Here is an 18,803-nt window from a genome sequence, read left to right on the forward strand (position 1 = left end):
GTCTGGGCCTGGTCTGTGTTGCTCCTGGCCAGGTGGAAAGACCTGTCCCAACCCCACACGCAGCAGCCACCAGGGCCCTCTTCCCCTGCTTCCCTGCCTAGACTACAGTCAGCCCTCGCCCCTGCAGGCTGCGGGGTCCCTGCTCACCCAGGACCTCAGCAGCCACTGTGGCCTCACGTGGGGGCCCTGCAGCCTGGATACCCGCTCCTGCTGTCTGCTCAGCCTGAGTCTGTGTGCCACTAGCATGCTGCGGCCCCCACAGGTGGCAAGCTCCTGGGGACCCCCTCGCCCCGCTCCACTTGGGGCCCGATGCCTTGGTGAGCTCCAGGGTAGAGTGTCGTCCCTGGGCCTGCTCTTTGCTGCCCGGCCCAGCCCAGCTCTCCCCTGCCACCTTGCTGTTTCCTCCCTGGGAGGTTGTTGTCACCAGCCAGCCCTGGCCTGAGCACTCTGCCGTCTTAAAGACATGCTCTTGGGGCCAGAGAATGCCCTCGGGAGGGCCCAGGCCCTGACCGGCTCACTGCCCAGACCTGCAGGCCGTGGCCGTCTCATCCCGTCCCAGTTAGCAGCACGCTCTCCATTCTCACCCATCCTCATGCACGTGGACAGGCCTGGTTATGAGCAGACACCTGCCCACACGTTTTCCATTTGTCTCTTGTTTGTGCTTCGTGGCTGCACCCACCTCAGCTGATGTCATGACCCACAGCACTTGTCCAGACGGCCTGGGTGCTCCCAGACATCATGAGACACTGGTCACCAAAAAAAGCAAAATGCAACATGTGCTGTGCGTGTGACTCTTCCTCCCGCCTGCCAAGGCCACTGCCCTGATGCCCGGGCCTCGCCCCACTGGGCTTTCTTGGCAGCTGTCCTTGTGTCTCACCCACCTCTCTGTGAGGCACCTGTGATCTCTTCAGGGACCCTGGGCCCTAGCTGTCCATGTCATACATAAAACAGCAGTGCCACTCCAGGCACCCAGGAGGCCCATGGCACGCAGCCGCTCCTGTCACCCACTGCGTGCACCAGGGATTGCTGGCTCTGGGGACCAGAAGCTGTGGTCATGTGCTGGTGGCACGGGCAGCTTTCCTGTCTGCCCAGGCCCTGGAGGAGCGGCCATCACACAGGAAGGGAGCAGAGATGCCCGAGAAGGCACTCGAGAGAGGTCCCCTTGGTGGGTCAGGCTGTGGCATGGGGAGCCTCAAGGACTCTGAGTGGTGGCCTTTGCCCCTGCTGGCCACACTTGGAGCTTGGCACTCCACAGAAGGCCTGGCTGGGAGCAGGCAGCAGCCCAATGCACCCTGGAGACCACAGCTCGCCGCCGTGTCTGCAGGGGCTGCCTGCTGCAGCAGACGAAGGGAACAGTGACCCGTACGCTTTCCTTTCTGTCTCACACTGAGGAGAAGCAAGGGCTTCCTGCTGCTCAGAAATCCCCCAGCCTGGCCTGGGACACCGACCAGGGTGGCTGCACATAGGAGTCTGAAATACTCTCTTGGGCCTGAATTTCCCGCACGCGTAAAATGCTGGATTGAACAGCTAAGAGCGGCGCCACGACTCAGGGGACTCAAATGAAACTGCAAACCAAGTCCAAAGTGACTCTCATATAAACATTGCAGCATTTCCCCCGAAAAACTGTTCCCAAGCCTTCTGACAGTGGCCGTCCCATCTTGGAGGCCTTCTGCCTGTGGGCCGGCCGGTCCCTGCAGTGGGACCCAGGGAGGGTCTGGGTGGGCCAATGGTGGCGGGTAGCCCGGGCCCAAAGCTACCCAGAAGGAGCCAGCGGAAGACAGAACCTCTCTTCCCGGCCAGAACAGGGCCCTCAGAACACATGTGGGGAGTGAGACGCCAGCATGTTGCTTGGAGATGCGTCCCATCTCCCAGATGTCTTGTATTATCAGAGACTCGCTTGGCCAAAGATGGTAGGGTCCCCAGACAGCCAGGAAGGAGGGATCCTGTGTTCCTGTTCTCGATTGAGCCAACATATGACCGAATTCTCCGTTGTCGGTTTGCGTTCAGAGGATGGATAAAGTGGACACAGAGGAGTGGGAGGGAGATGATTTATCAAAGCCATGGCCTTCGTCCCTGGATTCCAGAAAGGCTTGCATCTGAATAACTTATGTGTGTAGAAACGCTAGGGGGATTTTTTTTTTTTTTTTTTTTTAAGGCAGAAAAGATAGGGAACTGAGAGGAGCACAAAAATAGACTTCAGCTCCGTGCCCAGGCCTCGCTGGGCGGGATGGAGCTGGCTGGCTGGGTGTATACTTCCCTCTCCAGAAAGCGGATGATTTTCAAACAAGAAATGCAGTTGGAGTCTTCTAGAAGCTGGAAGATAGTCAGACTGGCCAACGATATCCAGGCACCCACTATCCCATGCTCTTTCTGCTTTGCTGACGAGAGTTTGGGGAACTGGATCCGAGTCTGATCTGCACTGGAGAACAGTCTTGTTTTGACGCGTCTAGATGATTCCAGTGTTCGGGGTATTCTTGTGGGCTTCCTGATTTGTTTGTCTGGTTTTTTTTGTTTGTTTTTTAACAATAGTTCAGTTTCTGCTTTTTCTTTTGTATCAGCGCAGTCCGAAAGGCTTTCTGTCCTGGTTGCTGCTGCAGGTCACCTTCTGATTTGGTGCCTCCTAAGGAATCCCTGCCCCCCATGGCCCTGTCCTCTCTGCCCAGGACATTCTTGCATGTTCTAAAACCAACAAACCACAAGCCATTGTCCTTGGTCGACTCTGGGGAGCCTAAATGGAAATGCTTAGCTGTCCCCAGGCAAAACTAGGCCGTGGTCCACACGGCTCCACTCCCCACTGCTGGCCCCAAGAGGACACAGCGCTACAGTGGTGGGAAGGTCCCATTTTATAGATGGGAAGACTGAGGCCCTGGAGGCTGAGCGCTGCAGCCAGGACAGGAGAACCCGTCTCCGGGCTCCAAGTTGTTTACCCTCCTGACTCAGGGCTTTCCTGGACCTGTGTTCTGAGCCTCAGTTTCCCTTCAGTTTAGGGCTCTGACATGCCCCGCCCTCCAGGCGAGCCGTGGGGAAGCCTGTGCCCTGAGCAGAAGTAAACTTCCAGGCAGCTGTTGGCCCAAGCAGCCCACTGCCTCCGGGGATCCTGTGACTCTGACCCAAACTGAAGCTCCCTGTCATGCAGGCGGGGCTCATCCCCCACCCGGAGAGTCACCTGAGGTGTTATCTGGACCTTTCTGCCCTGTTGACACTGCTGATGGTGTTTTGCAATCAGAAAACATAGGAGATTAAAAAGTGCCCGGCTAGGGACTTTGGATTTCAGCAAAGCGTCCTGGCTGTGCATTCAAGTTTTTCCTTTAGAATTCTGCCTCTGTGGGTCGGCTGATGCTGCCTGTCTGGCCACGTGGCCCCGCTCCTTGCTCCACATGGGGCCAGGGTCCTCCACCCCCAGCTCCCTCCCATGGGACAGGACCCCCCCACAGGCACTTCTGGAATGTTTGTGGAGTGGCTTTATTTACCATGAGAGCTGGGATTTGGGTGAGAGGCTCTCGTGATGGAAGCCGCGGCTGTACCCCTGACCTCAGACTTGCCAGGACTCACGAGGCTGCAGATGGACCCCATGGGAAGCCCAGGGTGGAGCCAAAGAGGGGCAGCTGCACCTCCTCAGCCCCTCCTGGCTCTGGTTTTGGACCCTGCAGACGTGGTGGGCTTCGGTCCTGGGGCTGAACCAGCGTCGTGACTTGGCCATGACCTGTGAAGGGGCTGAGTGGGCCCGAGGGTTCCACTCTGTCTGCTGCCTGCAGCCTCCCGAGGTGGGTCGCAATGGAAGCACCATGCGTATGCCTCCGCCCCTCAGCCAGGCCCAGCCTTGTCCACTGGGCTGTTTCCGGCCAGTCCTGGGAGCCAGGTTTGGGCCCAGCATCCCTTCCCTTATCCTGTCCCTTCCTCACTGCAGGATGAGTCAGGGGCGGCTTCTCTGCTGTTGCCCAAAGAGGGCCCTGAGGCCCTTTGCACAGCAAAGACAGGCCTACTCCTTCCAGCCCTGCTGTGCCAAGGGCCCCTCTCACGGGGCATCTCGAGGGCAGCCTCAGCCACCCTCCTCCTGCCTCAGCAGGCCTCCTGTCATCTGTTGCCGTCTGTCCCATGCCATCTGTCCCACACCATTCTGCCTCTGCTGGCCCCCAGGCCCCTTCTGTCCTGGACAGCTAGCACCTCTGCCCCATTCTTCTTGCCCCTGCCTACATCCTGCTGGTCTCTGCCTGCCACTGGAGGGTGCCAGGGTGCAGGTGGACAGGGTGAGATGGCCCACCTGGCTTCCGGGTGCATGTGACCAGCAGGCCCTGGGAAAGCCTTGCTGGACATGAGGCCGTCTGGTACTTCCTCCTTGCCCTCCCTGTGGGCCCTGGCAGCATCTGTCCGTCCCACCCCTGTGGGCAGAGGGGTAGTGCAGGCACATCCCTCCAGCTAGGGGGCCCCAGAGCCGCAGCAGAGCCAGAGGCCCTAGCCACCCACTGAGTTTCCACCCAGATGCTCTGGGTCCTGGGAGAAGCAGGTGGTGCGATTCAGGCCCCGGGTTGTAGGCTGTGCATCCTACCTGGAGCCCCCACCTGGCCCCCTCCTACTCTGCTTCCCACAAGCACGGCCTCAGCCTGTGCTCTGTCCTGGGTACAGGGAGACCTTGGAGGGCCTGTTGGGCTGTGTGCTGGCTGGAGGCCAGACAGAGGGCGGCGTCCTGGGGCATCTCTGCCTCTCCTTAGTTCTCCAGGCAAGTCTCCATGGCTGAGCTCTTGGAGGCCAGGCCTCAGGGGCGGGGGTCCTGCATAGGACTGTGCCACTACCCTCAGCCTTCCCTGCCCGGGCTGAGCCCTGAGCCCCTTTTTTCCTGGGGACACAGGTCTCCCAGGATGGCTTCGGGTTTCCTTCCTGCCCACACACCCACGGGAGACAGCAGGCGGGAGTTGCCCACACCAGTCTCATTGTGAAGGGGAGCAGCCTCTGCTGCATCCAGGACCTAGGCTGTCCTGGAGTCCAGGGCGGGCAGGGACCTGTAAGGGTAAGAGAGGCAGTGGCGCCCAGTACCCACCTGCCCTGCCCTCCTCTCCCCGCAGCCTGTTCGACATGGGTGGTGAATATTACTGCTTTGCATCTGACATCACCTGCTCCTTTCCCGCCAACGGCAAGTTCACTGCAGACCAGAAGGCCATCTATGAGGCGGTGCTGCGGAGCTCCCGTGCCGTCATGGGCGCTATGAAGCCAGGTGAGCAGCAGGGTGGTGGGGGAAGGTGTACCTGGCGTGGAGGGATGGGGGCGGGGGAGGCTGCCATGTGGCAGGTGCCTGCAGGAGGTGGGCCTGCGTTTTGTGACTTGAATCTGTCCACACTTCAGATGCTTAATCCCTGAGATTCTGGTGGCAACAGGTCTCCAGGGTCACTCCTAGGAAACAAGGCAGACCACCAGGCAGGGACAGACAGAACCAGGAATTGGGAGCTCACCGCCCAAAGCCCCCACCGCCCGCCTCCAATCTGGTGGCCTCCACCTGCACGTCTCCACTGGCCGCCAGCACGCCAGCCTATCCCCTGCCCTTATCCTTATATCCTTTAAGTAGCGTCTACTCCAGGGAGGGCTCGGCCCACTCTGGACACTGGCATGGGGTCAGAGCAGGTCCAAGCCCCACTTAGCATTGTGTGACTTTGGACAGAAAGCCCTCCTCTGGGTGGCTGTTTCCAAGTCTGTAAATGGGAAGACAGCAGCTCACAGAGACTAAGTTAAGCCGTGTGAAGCACCTGCAAGGCCGCCTACCATGTGGCAATGCCCTGCAGGGGTCCGTCACCACCATGATGGTCATGTTGAGGCCAGGGTGGGCCTGGTGTTTCTCTCTCCCAGCAGCCAACATAGGCCAACCTGTCCTGCCCACACCCTTCCCAACCCCGGGCAGCCTGCACAGGCCCAACTTGTGCCCCTTGACCTCCCACCACGTGCTGTTGAGATCTGGCGGGGCTAGCAGAGGAGGTCCTCTGGAGGGGAGCCAGCATCCTGCCAAGGCCAACTTTCAGGTGTCCCCCCTGGGCACCTCCCACTCTCCCCATCTCGCCTCAGCCAGGCTCCTTCCAGGTGACCCCGGGTCCTCCATAGCCCTGGCAGGGTGGAGTCCAGCACCCAAAGGGTCGAACCCCAGCTCTCTGCCCTGCAATAATGGAAACTGTTTCCCAGCAGGGATGGGAGGTCCCTGTTTGTCACCTTTGCCTGGAGGAGAGGATTGAGGCATGTGGTCTGGACGTGTTCTTGCTTCAGGCCTTCCAGGGCTTCAGCACAGCCCCGCTGCTGCAGTCTTTGGATTCCCCAGAGCCTGGGCAGGGTCCTGTGGGTCACCAGGTGCCGGCCAACCCCCAGGCCTGGCCCTCTGCAGACACATGGCTCCCGCGCGCCTGACTGGGGTCTGTGTGGCAGCTGCCAGGCTCCAGCCTGCAGTGCAGAGGGACTTTCCGTGCCCACACTGGCCCTGGCACAGCTGGCCCCCCAAGGCACCCGGACTCTGCATCTTTGGTCGTAAGCGACAAACAGTCTCCAGCCAATTCGGTCATTTGGTGCTGCCACAAACTCCCAGAGGTGGAAAATCAGGTCTGGGCTGGGGCCAGGGCCACAGCAGCACCGGATAGTGGCCTGTGCTCACAGCTGGATTGCCTGGCCAGGGCCCGCCCTCAGCACACAGGCTCCAGCCACCCTCTGCAGCCTGGAGTCCCTCCATCTGGGTCAAGGTCAGAGAGCACTTCATGTTGGCCCAGCCCAGGTCGTAGTCCAGCCCTCCAGCTTGCTCCCACCCTCGCCCACTGCCTCCCACCCCCAGCTATACACACCTCCAGAGAGACAGGCAGGCCCAAGGCGGCCCGTGTAGGGGAACTCAGGTGTCCTCCAGGAGCCACGTGGGCTGACCGCAGGCAGAGGGGACAATGCAGTAGAGTGAGGCTTCAGAGTCCAGGATGCAGGCCCCAGACCCATGAGTGCCCCAAGCCCAGCCCCAGCTCTGCCGCCTGCTGGCGGGGTACCTTAAGTCCCAAACAGGCCAGGGATAGACCCCTGCTCTCCCAAAGCAGAGTCTACCCCAGGGTGGGCTCAGCCAGCTCTGGACTGCGGCATCTGGTTAGACATGGAGTGCCCTCTGTTAAGGACCCACAGAGAGCTGGCAGCTGCCCAGTGTGCTCTCAGCGTTCAGGAAGAAAAGAGGAAAGAAAGATCAGGAGCCTCCAGGACGTGGCCTCTCGTGGCCTCAATACTCGATGTCTCGGCAATCGACTAAACAGTCCCCGTGGCCCCACTGCCCATTGCTGGGATGAGTTGCAGCCTCAATTGCCGGCCCAAGTGCTGCTTCAGAGGGGCCCTCAGCTACCGTTGCTTTAAGAGGAGGCAGACTGTGGGCAGGCCTTTCTAGAGGGTACCCAGTCCAGCCTCAAGAGCCCCCACCAGAGGCTGAGGAGGGACACTGGGGGCAGTGCCAGGCCCCAGCCCTATATTCTCACGCATCCAACAGGAACAGAACTTGACAAACGCAGGAGTGCAAGCAGGGGGAACCTCAGGTATGCCCCCAAAGGAAGACAAGACAGAAAATCCCAAAGTCAGTAAGCTTTCGGTGGGGTGACAGTGCTGATCGGACTCACCTGGTTTAGTGACTGCCAAGGAAAACAGCCTTTTGTGTGGAATTGCTTTGCTTAAAAAGCAGCAGGCTGGGCACTGTGGCTCATGCTTATAATCCCAGCACTTTGGGAGACTAAGGCAGGCAGATCACTTGAGGTCAGGAGTTCAAGACCAGCCTGGGCAACATGGACAGAGCTTGTCTCTACTAAAATTACAAAAATTAGTTAGGTGTGGTGGCTCACACATGTAATCCCAGCTACTCAGGAGGCTTGAACTCAGAAGTGCTTGAACCTGAGGGGCGGAGGTTGCAGTGAGCCAAGATCGCACCACGGCACCCCAGCCTGGGTGATAGAGTGAGACCCTGTCTCAAAAAAAGAAAAAAGTAGCTGCCACACCTGAGTATGAATGCACAGGTGTCTCCAGGCAGATGAGTGGGTGAGGACAGAAGAGTGCAGGAGGGTATGGCCAGCAGGCCCTCGTGGGTAAAAGGAAGGGGGAGTGAGCGTGAATTCCCTTGTGCTTGTGAAATCCACAAAGGACGTACAGGAAGGGACAGGGCAGAGTGCTCGCTGCGTTCCTTCTTACTCTTTCTGACTCTTCAGCTATGGGAAGCATCCCCTATTAGCTGTCAATTCCAGTGTCTGTGAAGCAGTCACCCAAGGGGCACCGCTCTTCTTCCTTGCTTCACTCTAGGGATCATAATTTCTTGCTCAGTTTGTAATACCACTAGTCACTCGAATGAATGATCAGTGTTTCAGATCCAGCAGGAGGGTTTGGCAGGTGAGTGTGGCCTGCGGTGTATTCACCTGGTATCTGTGAGCACAGCCCCTCTACCCAGAAGCGAGGACTACCCCCTCCGCGGAGGGCCCTCCACCAGGCGCAGCCTCTCAGATGGGCCAGGGTCTCTTGGACACCCTCCACGTGCAGGGTTGGCCTGCCGTTCTGCAGCTGTGCCAAGGTGGGCTGCGTCATCGCAGACTGTGTCACCATCACATCAAGTAGTAGCATCAGACATCCACGGGCAGTTGTGAAATCCGGATGTCCAGGAAGTCAGAGCCCTGGGCTGGAAGGAGCTGAGGCTCCCAGCTGCGAAGCAGAGCTCTGTGGCCTGTGAGGGGCCCACCCCACGTCCAGCAGCCCTATACAGCCAAGCATCAGATCGAGGAGCTCAGCATGGTCAGCAAGCAGTGCCAGGCCCATCAGGGAGCCAGAGGCAGCAGCAGGCCACGAGAAGCAGGAGGGGCCGAGGCCTGGGGGGGTGTTTGATGGGAAAGCCATTGTCTTACCCCTCATCCTGGGCTGAGACCGGGGTGGCCCAGCCCTGGCTGTCCTCACCTGCAGGAAAGTTTGCTGCGGCCCGAGCAGGACTCATGTGGCATCTCCACAGCTGGCATCCTGGCCAGTTCAGTGGCCCAACTCAGCAGCCTCAATTCTGTCCAGAAGGTGGCCAGGCCTGTGAGCAAGTCCCCAAGCCCCACATGCCACTGAGAAAGGTCTGAGCTGGGTCTCCCGTCCTGTGGGGCTACCTGGTTCATGCCTACTCTTGGGGCAGGCACAGGCCTCAGGCCTCGCAGGGGTGTCTGGGTCACCATGCCAAGCCCAGATATGGGAGTCAGGTCCTCCCTCAGCCCCACTCCCGCCCACTTCTGGGCTTCACTGCCCAGACCAGTGTGGGGTCTAGAAGATCCCTGTGTGAGGGGATGGAGCAGACCCCCAGCAAGCCCCACCACCACCTATCACCCACACTGAGCTGTGTGGCACTGATGTCCCCCAAGGACAGAGGCAGACTCCATCTGGATCACCCACAGTGAAGGCCTTGGGCCCACAGAGCTGCCCTCTAGATGGGGTGGGTCACCTCCCGTAGCATTGAGGAGGCCGTGGCCAGGTCAGCCCCTGCCCTGTCCCAGCGGAAATGCCCTGAGTTTGTGGGTTCAGTTCCTGGGCCAAGACAAACACCCCACCGAGACTGCCCGACTGCATCCTGTGACCTTCCAGGGAGAGTAAATAAAGTAGGAAACCCCATAGCTATGCCCAAAGGAGAGGCAGGAAAGAACGATCAGGACCCCAGGGAGTTGAGGAATGCAGGCCTTGGACCCTGATCCTAGAGCAGGAGGGGGAGCATTCCTCACGGTCACAGTCGGCAGGGAGGGAGGCTGCACTTACTCCGACGGGGATGCTCTGCTGGCGGCCGGGAGCCCACAGGCGGGTGGCAGGGCAGGCCTGGCAGCTGCAGGACCTCAGGGAGTGCCATGCACCAGAGGCCAGGTGGGATCCAAGCTCAGCGTGGCTCCTGCCCACCCCATGCAGACCCCTGCGTGCATGGTGAGGGGCGCAGGGGGAGGCACTGCTGGGACAGGTGGGGGAGCCCGGCAGGACAGCAGTGAGCCAGGGTCTGCATTGACACAGCCACAGCAGGAAGGCTGTTCCCAGAAGCAGCACAGCTGTCCTGGTCCTGCGGACACAGTCCTTGGAGCTCCGCAGGACCCCAGGACTGAGGGCCCTATGCCCTCCGCCTGCAAGCCCCTGAGCTTCCTGCAGCCTCGCCTCCCAGCCCCCACCCAGCTCCCTCCTCCTCGCCCACGTGCCCCCCCACCTCCCCGCCTTCCTCCCCTTTCCTGTGCTCACCTGGGAGTCACTGGGGGCCCCCCGCTTCTATCAGCCTGGAACAGCATGGGTGGTCCATGCTCCGTGAGCTCTTCCGCATCCATCCCCAACTCCTGGTTCTGTCCCTGCCCTCAGGGTCCTGGCCACTTGTTAGGGGTGGAGGGTGCTGCCGATGTGAGGTCAGAGGAGGGGAAAGAAGTGGCAGGAAGTGCCCCTACTTCCCAAAACAGGCCTGATGGGGTGAGAGAAGGGCACTGAGCCCGGGATGACCAGGTGGGCAGGAGAGGGACTGTCTCCCATAGCCCCCTGGTCAGGGGGCGCCTCTGCCGGCTTTGCTCCCCTCCCAGCCAGCTCCAGGGCCAGGGGCCGAGCGGCTGGACTTGCGGTCAGGCCTCATCCTCCAAGCTGGCGCAGAGTGCAGGGCTCAGGTAGACAGGCGCGGCAGGTGTGTGCCACCCCAGCCACAGGTGCCCTCTGCAGCAGGCACCAGGACAGGGAGTGCTGCCTTCAGTGTGGGCCCCATATCCACCCTCCTGCCGGCTGGAACGGTGAGCCAGTTCCTTGGCCTCTTCTTCCTCGGGGCGCTCTGCCGGGGTGCAGGGGAGGAGACTGGAGGAGCAGCCTGGGCCGACACAGCCCCCTGCCCGGGCGCAGGCTGAGCCCTCAGGGCCTGCCCTGGGACCCCAGCCTGGAGCCTGCTGTGCTGCACCCCCAGGGCCTGGCTCCTTCCCCATCCATCCCCTGAGGGCCATGTTCCGCAGATGAAGTACGCTGTTTGTCTGGAAGTGGCTCTGAGGATGCTGCCTTCATAGCTCGGTCAGGCCTGGGAGCCCCCTGGGGTTGTCACACTCCGGGCAGGAGGCCTTGGGGCTGTGATGGATGCTTTGAGGCTCTAAGCTGGCTGGGGCCCCAGGCCCAGCAGGAGTGGGTGCTGCCTGAGGAGACCAAGTGGGCCCAGAAGACCACCCAGGGGCTACTCTGGCCACACCTGGGGCCTGAGCGCTGGGAGCCCAGCCGTTTCATGAGGTGCATGACAGGACACTAACCTAGAAGCCACCCTGCCCGTTCTAGGGTCTGAGTACACAGAGGAGGCAGGGGTGGGGACACAGCACCGGCTGCAAGAGAGCCATGAGGGCGGCCGGGGCTCCCCTTGATCCAGGCATTTACTGAGCACCAGCTGTGTGCCAGGCGCAGAGCAGGGTAAGGGCACCACCCTTGCAAAGCCCAGAGGTCATAACCAGACCCAGCTGTGCTGTGTGTGCTATGAACTCTGAAAGCACAGGAAGGGGCAGTCAGAGAGGGCTTCCTGGAGGAGGAGCCTCAACACAGAGGCCCACAGGAAGAATGGGAGCTCATCTAGGAAAAGGGGCTCATAGGGGGTGGCCCCGGCTAAGGAAACAGCTGATGGGGAGAGCCAGCTCTTAGGACCTGTGGCCTTGGTCTGGCCACCCCACCCAGGAGTGAGTGAGGGAGAGGCTAAAGAGCAAGCCAGGCTGAGAACGTGGGCTTTGTCCGGGGCCAGGAATGGCCCTGTTTGCCCCATTCATTCTAAAGAGATGGCATCCGAGGGGTGTGCAGCAGAGGAGGGGCCGGGCAGGCTCTGGGAGGGGTGGGGCAGGCATAGGGGTGCCCCAGGAAAGCCAGAATGAGGTTTGGTGCTTGCTGGGGGTTGGGGCATGCAGGGCAGCTGGTGCCCAGCTTCTGTGTGATTCCCAGTGTGGCATCCGGGTATAGCCGGTGTGCCTTCCAGCCTGGACTAGAGAGCTTGACAGTGCCTCCAGGCTGCCAGGGTGGGAGGAGCCTGAGAGTGGGCCCAGGCAGGCAAGGGAGCCCTCAAGTTGGTGCCCACCCCGCCAGCCTAGTGCAAGGACAGTGACCCTCACACACTCCAGGGGCCCCCGCCCAGGCCGTGGGTGTCGTAACCGCAACACTGGGGCCAAGTTGCTGGAGGTTGAATCACTGTCACAACCCTAACCACACACAGGCAGAAACTCGCACTCCCGGCCAAGAGAGCTGTGTGCAAGGCCTTCCCCAAGGGTAGGCAGGCGAGGAAGACCAGCGGCGCCGAGGGGACCCCCGGGCCAGCACATCCGGGCGACGCCGGGCCTGCCCCCGAGAAGGGCCACCGCGGAGCATGATTTATACCTGATTCCCGCCCTCTGTGGAGGCTGAGCCAAGAGCGCAGCCAGCTGTTGAAGTCAGCCTGGTTGGAAGGCCGGCTGCATTTCCTGGGGCTCCCCTTTGGTGACCAGAGAAGGGTCCGTCGAAGAGGAAGCAGCTGAGCTGGGCTTGGGGCACGAGTCACGCACAGGAGGCCTCCCAGCCTCACATGCCAGCTTTGCAGGCTGTTGGGGGACCTGAGGGGCACTCAGCTGACCCCAACCTTGGAATGAGACATGAGAAGCAGGCAAGCAGATCTGTCCAGGGGAGGGCTGCAGGCTGGATGGTACGAGGAGAAATTACCAGGCCTGCAACAGTGAGGCAGGGTCTCCCCCGAGAGGGGACAGTTTTTTTGGGGGGATGCAGTCTCACTCTGTCACCCAGGCTGGAGTGCAATGGTGCAATCTCAGCTCACTGTAACCTCCACCTCCTGGGTTCAAGGGATTCTCCTGCCTCAGCCTCTTGAGTAGCTGGGATTACAGGTGCCCGCCACCACACCCGGCTAAGGAAGGGACAGCTTTTACCCAGAGACTCCTTGGATGAGGCATCACAGGCCAAAGCAAAGGGCCTGGGGTAGAAAGGCCTGTGTGCCTCTGGAACAGAAGGGTGGCCTGGCCTCTGGAGGATGCAGTGGGAGGGAGGGCAGGCGAGGTGGGCCACGATTGTCCAGGCTGGGGCCTCAGAGAAGAGCAGCAGCAGAGGCTGGGCAGGCTTGGCTCGCACCCCAGGAGAAGTGAATGTCCAGTGTGGAACTGGGGCCGGCTGGTCATGCACGATGGAGGAATGGTGGCCAGTGCCCCTGTCCGGGGTGCTGTCCCCAGCCCCCAGGTGACACCAGAGGCTCTGAGAGTAGACCTCCAGGGCCTGCATTGTGGCTGTTTGACAGGTGGCAGCTGAGGCTGACGGAGGCGGCTCTAGTTACCCAGGTCTCCTTTTCCGGAATGCTGTGCCCCACAGAAAAGCCCCCACCCAGGCTCCGCCCCCAGGGATGCAGACTAGGCCAGCCAGGAGTGTGTGTGTACCCAGGGCTGCCCCAGATACAAAGCAGTGGCAGCCAGAGTTGCCCCAGGCCTGCCGGGGCTCTCCCCCATGCCAGACCCCAGACCTTAGGATGACCATCCCCACCTCAGCCCCTCAGAGGCTGGGGCAGAAGGCTGGGCTGACAGGGAGCTGGGCTCTGAGGATCCCCGCTCTGTGTGTGTCGGGGGAGGGGGGACAGGTCTGGGCATCTCCACCCCTGCTACCCTGAGGCTACGGCCATGGCTGGGGTGCTGCGCTGTGAATGGCAGGCTACAGCCCTATTACCTGCCCAAAGCCATGTGCCTCAGCCGTGTGCCTCCAGCCCGCCCAAGACGCCAGCACCAGGGGCGGCCAACTCTGGCACTAAAGGGGTCCCAGCATGAGGGACTTGTGCCCTGTGCATGTCAGGGGTGACAGCCTGTGTTCCAGTGTGGACTCTCATCCCTGTTCACCGACTGAGCCCATCATCTGCACTGCGTCTCACAGCATAGCCCTTCCAGCTCAGGGTCTCCCGGGCCCCTCCCACAGCAGCAGTCGGCAGTGACAGGGCCATGCAGGGCAGGCTCTGGCTCTGCGCCAAGGCAGGGCCTGGCAGGGAGGCCCTCGGAAGCCAAGGTCCCTCCACCTGGTAGGGCTGGACCTCACCAGGAGGTGCCACAGGGACTGTGCCAAGTGCCGTCTCCAGCCAGCGAGCTACACACTGATAAGGGCCCCCCGTCGTGTCCCTGGCCAGGGTGTCCTGGGGCCCTGGCCTCTGCCAGCATGTGGCCTGCCCAGACCCAGCCCCCGTGGGGCCAGGGCAGGAAGCCTCACTGGCCTCAGGTCCCTGTCTGGTGCTCAGGCTGTCCAGCAGTGGGAGCCTTGGTCAGACTAATGCTGGGATTCTGCAGAGCCTGGGGGTGGGACGGGCGCACCCACAGGCTGCTGAGGCTCTAGGCGGGGAGCTCTCCAAGGGCCTCCTTCCCAGGGGCCATGCCCCAGAGCCCCACAGAGCAAGCCTGTGTGGCCCCGGAAGCCCTGTGCTTAGGAAGTCCTCTCCATGGTGGCCTTTGCCCTGCAAACATGTGGTGGGGATGAGTTGAATTCATAGCTGGGGCTTGGACATCTGGGCTCCCCTGGAGATGGTGCCACTGTTGGCAGGCGGGGTCCGGACCCCTGCCAGCCAGCTCGTCGGGCCACACCAGCTGCACCTTTGCCCTAGACACCTTTGTTCCCTTGCTCCCTGCAGCAGCTCCAGGGGTGACTCATCCCCATTCTGGGATGTACAGGGACCCCCTCCCCCAACCTCAGGCTTCCCTGCTGCCCACAGCAGCAAAACCCCACCAGAGCTGTCAGCCAGGGTTTGGGCCTGAACCTCAGGCCCAGGGCCCACGGAGTCTCCCTGTGTCTGCTACTGGGGAGATGTGCGCGTTTCTCCTCCTGGGTCCAGAAGCACAGACTGGGCCCCTGGCTGCAGGTGACAGGAACCTGCCCCTAAGGGCAGAATGAAGAAGGAGGGTCCCAAGGGCCAGGGCTTTGGCTGGGAAAGCCCAGCATGAGGGGCCACCCTAGGCCTTGTCCCCTTGAGCCTGCAGTGTGGTGCCCCTCCACCCCACCTCAGGCCCTCCCACCACAGTCAGTGTGAGGGCTTTGGGTCTCCCAGCCCCTGGCCCTCCAGTGTTAGCTGCTGGGCTCTGGCTCACGGCAGCTCCCTCTTGTCCACAGGTGTCTGGTGGCCTGACATGCACCGCCTGGCTGACCGCATCCACCTGGAGGAGCTGACCCAGATGGGCATCCTGAGCGGCAGCGTGGACGCCATGGTCCAGGCCCACCTGGGGGCCGTGTTTATGCCTCATGGGCTCGGCCACTTCCTGGGCATTGACGTGCACGACGTGGGAGGCTACCCAGAGGTCAGTGTGGACACGGCAGGCGGAGTGGCCTGCCCATCAGCTGCTGCCGAGCCTGGCCCCCAGGGCGGGGTGGGGCTCTAGGAGGCAGCAGAGGTGTAGTGGGATGGCAGAGATGGGCCCCCAGCTCCCTGTGGTACACGGAGGGCATGAGGGGAGGAATCGGGGCCCTGGCCAAGGCAGGGTGCACCTGTGAGCGCTCCACAGGCCTGAACACAGAGGTGCTGCTGTCTACACACTGGGCCCAGGTGTCGCCTGCCCAGAAGGGTGGCACACAGTCAGGATACGGTGCATGGGGCCCTGCAGGACAGTGGTGCCGAGGACAGGTCTTTGTGATGGAGCTGCATGGCACCCCTTGCATCCTGCCGCCTCTGGCTTCATTCAGACATGGGGTGCTGGGAGTTGATGAGGCCCCACATGCTGGCGATTTGTCCTGGCCCCTGACAAGCCCAGAGCAGGCCTGCTCTGCTGCTGGTGTGCCCTCTGCCTCCCAGGCCCCTGGGCCGCACACCTGTGATGCTGTAGCCTCTTCATCCCCAGGCACTCTGGGGGCCCTTGGCAGATAAGGGAGGCTGGGGGGCCATCTCCAGACAAGGCTCCCTGACTATCAGCCCTCAGAGGACCACCCAGAGGGTGCATGAGGCTTGGGGAAGTCCTACCGGGCAGGTGGCTGCGGCCTCTTGGCTGGGCAGGCGGGGCCAGTCCCTGCCCCTGGCCGTCTGCCCAATGCAGGGGGCTGATTGTGCAATCTGTGCACACCCTGGGGCCCCCCAGCCAGTTAGCCAAGACCAGGCTCGGCCTCTTGGCTGCAGGGTGTTTTGAAAGCACTAAGAACAATTTTGGGGAGGGGGGGGGCGGTGAGGGGAATTGCTTAAGAGAAGCATTATTATTCAATTATTTTTTCCTCAAGTGTAAACAGTTAAATTTGGAGAAACAAAATCAGTTTTAATTTCCTAATGTCTATTCATCCCACTGTGTGTGGGGAGCCAAGAGCTGGGCCTCCCAGACATTGTTAGCTGAGGTTCTTATTCATTAGTCGCCAAAGCGCTTTTTTTCCAGCAGCAAAAGTTGGCAGCAAACTGTTTTCATCTTTTCCAGTAAGCAGCTCTTTGTGCTCACAGAGTCTATTCTTCTGACAGATAAACATTGTGGAAAAAATATGGTTTTTCCTATAAAAGTCATTTGTTTTACTTCAGGCCTGCAGACACATTTGGGGCTTCTCTGCTTGGGGCTCAGTAAAAGTTGAGACCTCGTCAAGCCCTGTGCCCAGGCAGAGGCGGGCATGGGCACCTCCCACCCTGAAGGCTGTGCTTCCTGGGCTCGTGCCCTCCCCACTTGGCTCTGTGCTCCACGAGGCCCAGCCCTTCCCCTTCTCTTATGCCCTCGCCTGTGCCCTGTTCTCAGCGGGTCCCTGGGCAGGCCCCTGGAGCCAACACCCTGAAGGGTTAACTGCACTGCTGGGCTGAAGCAGGCCTTGCCCCTGTGCCCTTCGGGATCCCTTCTAATCCGCCACCCCCAACAACTTCAGTGGTGAACCTCAAGATTTCAGAGGGGAGGAAAGTTCATTTCTCCAGGGTGCCCCCCCACCGTGCACCACAGAGCGGCCGACCATGGGCCCATGGGAATGGAGGGGTGACTGGGAAGAGGGAACTTGACCTTGGCAGGCCCTTGCCTCCCCGGGGCTCCTGGCTTCGACCACTGTGGGGCGGGGAAACAGGAACGGTCACTTCAGGAGTAGCATGAAGGAGAGAGATGGGCGGTGGTGCAGTGGGGGTGCCCAGCGCAAGCTTTGGGTGACAGGGACGGGACGGTCCTGGAGCAGGGACCCCGGGACCCCCAGCAGCTTCGGGGCAGGAGACAAGCCCCAGCCCAACCCACATGCACCTCTCACCTGCCCACAGGGACTGTCACTCGACGGTCCCCTGGCCATGGGGCATCACTGCCCTCCGGCCTTACCTCCCCGTCAGCAGCCCAGAAGCAAGTGTTGTGGGGCTGGAGCCACACCAGCCAGGCCGTGGTGTCTCCTCATGGCCTCCCACCCGGCCTGCTCTCTCCAGGTCAGCATGGCTGTCCCTGCCCCGGGGAATCAGTCACAGCCTCTCTGGCTGTGCCCAGCATGGAGGCCAAGCCAGCCTGTTGCTGGTTACCTTAGGTGAACCACTAATTGGAGTCTGATGTTCTTGGCCCCCAAACAGTCAAAAATGACAGCTCCCGCTCTAGCCGCTGGGCTTCCTGGGGGAGGGAGCGTGGCTGGGCAGGGCAGACTCAGACCCTGACCAGAAAGCGTACTCATGCCCACTGGCTCAGAGGCCTTGGCCACCAACTGGATGGTGCCCTGGGGACCTGGGGCGAGCAGGAGCTCTCCTGTAGTTGCCCCGAGCACCCGCTGCCCTCAGCTGTGCCTGTGAGTGGACAATGCCAGGTTAGGTGAGCACCCAGGCAGTGTGGGGTGCAGAGAGGGGCCCCTGAAGGCAGTGGCTCTGTCACTATGAGGCGTCCTCCAGGGCTGGGAGCTGTTTTCCAAGGCCCTGCTGTAAGGCCCAGAGGGCTCCTCTGGGAATCACACCCCCAAGCCACACACACACAGCACATGTGTACTGGCGCACTAAGGCTGGCAGCCCCACCCTGGTGACGGCACCTGTCCCTCTCCCTGGACAGTCACATGGAAAACCTGGGTCTCAGCCTAGGGGAGCCAGGACTACTACTCCTAGGGCCAGTTTCCACTTGCGCTGCCTGGAAGGAAAGCTGTGGCCCTGAGGGGCTTCATAGCTGCCTTAAGAGCTTTTTTGGCTTCAGTAGTTTGGCATCTGCCACTCCTCTGGCCAGGAGCGGGGCCTGGCTGAGGGCAGCCCAACCCTCGGCCAGCCCCACAGGCCTGTCTGGGCAGCTCGCCCCGGGTGTGTGCACGTGGGCGGCCACAGGGCTCCTTAAGCGAGCCCAAGGGTAGCATGGCCAGGACACTGAAGATCCCGGGGTATGTGCAGGGTGGATGGTCTTTCAGGGTGCCTATGACCCAGCACAGGAGGGGCCAGTCTAGGCTGGGGACCCCAGTGGTCAGAGAGCCCACGAGACTGGCGCCGGCCCTCACATGCCTGTCTGTCTCCTGATGAGGGCACGGCGAGCCCTGGAGCTGCTCATCGGGCCCCTCATCTCCATTCTGCACAGGGCGTGGAGCGCATCGACGAGCCCGGCCTGCGGAGCCTGCGCACTGCACGGCACCTGCAGCCAGACATGGTGCTCACCGTGGAGCCGGGCATCTACTTCATCGACCACCTCCTGGACGAGGCCCTGGCAGACCCGGCCCGCGCCTGCTTCTTTAACCGTGAGGTCCTACAGCGCTTCCGCGGCTTTGGCGGGGTGAGTGCTCATGGGCCCCATTCTAGCTCCTGGAACATCTCACCCCCACTGCAGCTACAGACTCCTTAGTCCCAAGGCAGGGACCCTAGTGACATCCTCTCTTGAAGTGGGTCAGCCTGCCCCTTCTTGTGGTCTGTCACGGGATGGAGCCTCCCCCTCATTAGGAACAGGGATCCTACAAAGCCCCTGTCTGTT

The 18,803-nt window shown here is 61.4% G+C and overlaps 1 protein-coding gene across 1 annotated transcript in view; it reads left to right on the forward strand.

Moving 5' to 3' along the window:
* PEPD (peptidase D) overlaps positions 1–18,803 on the forward strand; it is a 127,554-nt gene that overhangs the window by 108,019 nt on the left and 732 nt on the right. The window contains exons 12-14 of the mRNA XM_012448459.2: positions 5,061–5,209; positions 15,070–15,254; positions 18,417–18,608. Of these exons, the coding sequence (XP_012303882.1) occupies positions 5,061–5,209; positions 15,070–15,254; positions 18,417–18,608 (526 nt within the window). The remainder of the gene's footprint in view (positions 1–5,060; positions 5,210–15,069; positions 15,255–18,416; positions 18,609–18,803) is intronic.

Source organism: Aotus nancymaae, unplaced genomic scaffold (assembly GCF_030222135.1).
Source record: "Aotus nancymaae isolate 86718 unplaced genomic scaffold, 86718_ANA_hifiasm-v0.15.2.pri h1tg000028l, whole genome shotgun sequence".
Classification (NCBI taxonomy): Eukaryota; Metazoa; Chordata; class Mammalia; order Primates; family Aotidae; genus Aotus; species Aotus nancymaae.